At 37.9% G+C, this 5,173-nt stretch overlaps 1 protein-coding gene across 1 annotated transcript in view; it reads left to right on the plus strand.

Moving 5' to 3' along the window:
• The first annotated feature begins 3,191 nt into the window (after positions 1–3,191).
• LOC135473288 (uncharacterized) overlaps positions 3,192–5,173 on the plus strand; it is a 6,277-nt gene continuing 4,295 nt past the window's right edge. Inside the window, 2 exon segments of the mRNA XM_064753135.1 lie at positions 3,192–3,246; positions 3,249–3,311. Coding sequence (XP_064609205.1) covers positions 3,192–3,246; positions 3,249–3,311 — 118 coding nt within the window.

The following is a 5,173-nucleotide window of genomic DNA, read 5'->3' on the forward strand; positions in this document are numbered from 1 at the left end:
TAACGCTAATTATGACTTCTATCGGCCATGGTGCGTACAAGGCAATTTTTTTTACCAAAAGATACCTTTGGATATGCTAATTATAAAATGTTAATTCTTAAGTTCAAACTCCATGCTAAGAACCATTAAAGAACGAGTCAATGGACAATATTTGGGCTAAATTACCTTAAAACAAGGGTATTGGTCACATTTGAGTACGAGGATGACACTTATTTGTTACATTCATCAAGACAACCTGATCGCTCAAAAACAATTCTTAAGTCCCCGGGTCTTGATCTGTAATGATCAGTTCTTAACTGTTCTGCTTAGGTACTAAATCCCACATTAAAGTTAATTATGATTTTTCCTATGTCATGTCGAGTATGAGAATTATTTTTTGACGAAAATTGCTAAGGACGTTCCAGCATGCACATATACACTTAAGAACTGATCAAAAGTTATCTACCGACCAAGGCAGCAGGACTGCAACATGATTCGTGTTCTGCCGGCTCTGGAAGGGGGCCGACCATCGCCAGGCGCCTGACAAACAGCAGGACTTAAAGCCGCAGTCTAAACAACGCGACCTTCATTAGAACACGATTCAGTGCTTTAATATTACGAACAAAGCCGTTAAAGGGCCACGTAATTAACGCTTTTCTGACATCCTTTGGTAATGTCGGTTACGCAGGTAAATTTGTGCAACAAGATGCACTAGGATATGGTCATTATAAAATGGTAATTCTCCATGTCTTTAATCCTTTGTTCTCATTGGATTATAAGGATGGATCAGATTTAATGAAATGGCTCAAATTATTTTCTGAATAGGGGTAAATTACAATAATGGAAAGTCGCGTTTTCAATGACAAAATCTGAACAGAAAAAAACGAGTACACTGCCATTACTTTTGAATGTCAAATGCACTTAGAATTATATTTCAACATCATTACCTGTGTCTTATCTGGAGAATGACAGCTTGAAGCTACTCCTAGTGGGGTTTATTTGTTCTACCTTCTACATTTGTCAAGAAGAGATGGAGTTCCAACTCTAACATGCAAAAACAAGCTGCACAGTGACATGTCATTCTGAAAAATGTATTAACAACAATAAGAAAAAATATGACAATGGTTTAATATGACAAAATGTTCTCTTTAAGATTCACTTCGATCAATTCAGAGCTAAGAAAAGAAAAATATTAGAAAAATATTTATTATCTGAATGGGAGGTTAGGAAAAACGTCTCGGTCTAGGTTTTCTTCGCTTGACAAGTCGTCTATTGCGGGGGGGGGATAATTTACTGCTATTTATGCATTTACATGATTAATTAGAATGTAACTCTTAGATAAACTGACAAGATGCCGTATTTTATCGATTACGCGTGACCATTTACCACCTAAACATTGTCGTCGCTGCTCTGTTTTTTCTCCATGTGCTGTACGTCTTGATATTCTTCTTCATCTGATGACGAGACTTCATCTGATGTCGAGACTTCATCTGATGACGAGACTTCATCTGATGTCGAGACTTCATCTGATGACGAGACTTCATCTGATGTGGAGACTTCATCTGATGTCTTTCCTCGTCATCCGAATCACCTTGTATTAAACCTGAAACCATTGTGTCCAGGAGCCATAGTTTATTATTGTTGCTAAGACATTTTTCTAAGACATTTTCTTAAGACATGTCACTGTGCACCTTGTTTTGCATGTTGGGGAACGTTTTGCTCTTCACAAATGTAGAAGGCAGAACAAATAAACCCACGAGGAGTAGCGTGAAGCTATCGTTCTCCAGAAAAAGACACAGGCAATGACGTCCAAAAATAATTCTAAGTGCATTTGGCATTCTAAAATAATTGCTTCTCATTTCTTCTGTTCAGATTTTTTTATCTTTAAAGCGACTTTTAAGCACGGACCCGATTGGGTTATTGTGAAATGCTCCGCGTATCCCGTTCTACAAAATAATTTCAGCCATTTCATTAAATCTGGTCCAGTCTTAAGCCAATCAGAACAAAGGATTGAAGACATTAAGAATTACCATTTTATAATAACCATATCCTGATGCACCTTGTTGCACAAGTTAAACTGCGTAACAGACATTGCCAAAATAGCGTTAATTAGGTGGTTCTTCAGTGGCTTGGTTTATTATATTAAAGCGTTGACTGGTGTTCCACTTTAGCATGACAGTCCTGCTTTCTTGGTCGGTAGATAACTTTTGATCTGTTCTCAAGTGTACATGTGCATGTGGGAACTTCGTTAACATTTGAAAATCACTGTATCTCAAAGTACCTTTTGGTCAAAAAATCGTTCTCGTACTAGACTAGGAAAAATCAGATTTGATGTTAATTAGTGGTTTAGTACATAAGTTGAACACTTATGAAGTATTTTTTAGTGATCATGTGCCTTGACTCGAACTCAGTTGTCACTGATACCTTCGTTTTAAGGTAATTTAGTCCAAATATTGACCTCTTACCCGTTCTTAACTGGTTTTTAGTTGGGAGTTGGAACTTAAGAATTAACATTTTAAAATTAGCACATCTCAAGGTATCTTTTGGTTAAAAAAAAACCCTCGTACGCGACATGACCGATGAAAGTCATAATTAACGTTAATTAGGCCCTTCTCAAGTGGCTTAATGCATAACCTGGGAACTGCAGAATTTGTTTTTAACGATCAGGTTGTCTTGAAGAATGCATAAAACAAGTTTCATCCTTGTACTCAATTGTGACCGAAGCCCTTATTCTAAGGTATTTTAGCCCAAATATTGACCTTTGACCCGTTCTTAAATGGTTTTTAGCATGGAGTTGGAACTTAAGAATTGACATTTTATAATTAGCTTATATCAAGGTATCTTTTGGTGAAAAAAATTTTCATCGTAGGCGACATGATCGATAAAAGTTATAATTAGCGCTCCTTAGGCCGTTCTTAAGTGGCTTAGTGCAAGACATGGGGAGATAAGAACTTGTCACAGTTAAGAATCGCCATTTTGGCGTTTTCACACATGGTTCTGTATGTTCAAATGAGTCAAACATTTCGTACGCGACCTGACAGATAAACCCCTGCTAGCTCCCGTGTTATGTATACATGTAAGTCCACCAAAAGTTAATAACTTTGAACAGCAATCTCTAGTACGGGAGGTAAGAAAGAACGATAAGGATGGTTGTTTGAGGGAGACGGAGTGCCAGCGTTCTTTCATATTAATAGTGCAAACGTTAGCACAAAATGTTAACAACATTGGAGAAAGAAGGCTTTAGACAAATTTTAAACAAACTGTCGCATGAGAAGTTGATGCTTTAAAAGATACAGTGACAAAAAAGCTGATTGTCACTCACGGAAAGGGCGGTGAGTGCAACAGAGTACAACAACAACACTTACGGAAAGTTTCACTTTCGTATCCAGCAGAAACTTTCTAACTAGACCTTAGTACAGCTATTGTGATAAATTTAACGGCATGCTCCAGTTTTATTAAGAAGTCGATACATGTAGATTGATTAAGATTTTCCAGATTAAGATTAAGCAGTTTGTTTGCTCAAAACCGGCATGTATATTAGTAAAAAGTAGTGCTTCATTAAGCGTAGCCCTGAAAGACTCCAACTCCTTTTCTCAAACTGGCCTAGTGTCATTGGAGTCTACAGTGTTAATTTCGTACTCAACGAAGGTCCAGGCCGAATCTCTTTGTTATGGAACAAATGTCAACCAAGACCTGCTTTCTGCACCCACCGTACCGCCATCATACGTCCCTGCTTGATTTAGAATAGGTTTATTATAGCAATGAAAGCTTCTGTGGTATTTGCTCCCAAGCCAATGCCGCCATCTTCCCATTACACTATGAAGCAGGACATGCACGTAGGTGCTCAACATGGTGGCAGTCGCAGCAGAGCATATACCATGGAAGCCTTCATGGCTATAATAAGTCTGAATTGAGTAGGGATGTAAGGTGGTGGCGCGGTTGGAATGGAAAGCAGGTTTTAGGTTGGTGTCTTTATTTGCTGGGTTGGCGTAGTCATGGCAAGTCAGCCCCATATTCATGACAAACGGCAAACTATGTCAAAACAAATCAGACATGATTATAAGTTTTACTGCTCATACGCACTGTCCAGGAAGAGAATTCTGCCAATACCATATCTGTCGTTAGCGCAAAATAGCTATGGATGTGTTCTGGCTGTGTCATGAGTTTAGGGGTGAAGTGCCATTACCAAGTGGAATATAAGAGTTAAGAGGTGGTGCATGTGGCTGACATTGTTTAGAAAGACATCATTTCGAAACAGATTTAGCATGAAATGGTGTATGGTTTACCAGTTTCTTCTGCTATGATTATGATACCCTGCTATCCCCATTATAAAAAGAGGAGTGAAACAGCTCCCTGGGTCAGGGACTAACCTAAGATGTCACCTTAGCTCAGATTCCTATTGGCATACTGACAGACAGAGAGCTACAAGGGGGAAAGGTATAGAAATTGGGCACTTATTAAACCACAGATCATTCATTGAACATCAGAAAGGAAAAGTAAGGATCCACTATTCAGTAAAAAAAAAACCTGTTTTCAGCTTACTGAACATATATACTGCTAATATTTCTGCTTCACATGAACAATGGCCACACAAATTTAAATTCTTGTTTTACGAGAAGGGATAAATCATTTTTTCAATGTTGTCGGAGGTATAAAGATAAATATAAAACTTGGAAATCATCCTTCGTGTGGGAAATATGGACTAAAATAGGAATTTGTTCTGCTGAAGACATATCTACATGACTGGAAAACCTTAGAAAAAAAACGGAAATTATAAAATCATCAAAACCCGACAGAAATACAAAGGTAGATTTTCAGCTTTATTTTCATTCCATTTATGGACTTTCTAGTGCTGTCTCAATTGTTAAAAAAAAAGGTGAAGAATTTGTTTGATAACCATAATATTATTTTCAACATGACTCCTGAGGCAAGAGGAAGATTCTCTCAGAAAGACTCTGTTTAAACAAGAACGAGCTGCACTGTCAATCATACTGTAATAATGTCATACAGTGTGGAGTGCAGACTAAGTCTTGTCACTTTTGTGTATGTGTGTTCCAGCAGTGCACTGACATGTATCCTGTCTAATTAATTCTACACGTCATGGTATGATAATCCACTTCCTGCAGCCCATGTGGCAGGGCAGATCATCTTGCAACACTTAGGAGCAAATTTTAATCTTTGTTAGCTGTTACAA

The sequence above is a fragment of the Liolophura sinensis genome, chromosome 8, assembly GCF_032854445.1.
Source record: "Liolophura sinensis isolate JHLJ2023 chromosome 8, CUHK_Ljap_v2, whole genome shotgun sequence".
Taxonomy (NCBI): domain Eukaryota; kingdom Metazoa; phylum Mollusca; class Polyplacophora; order Chitonida; family Chitonidae; genus Liolophura; species Liolophura sinensis.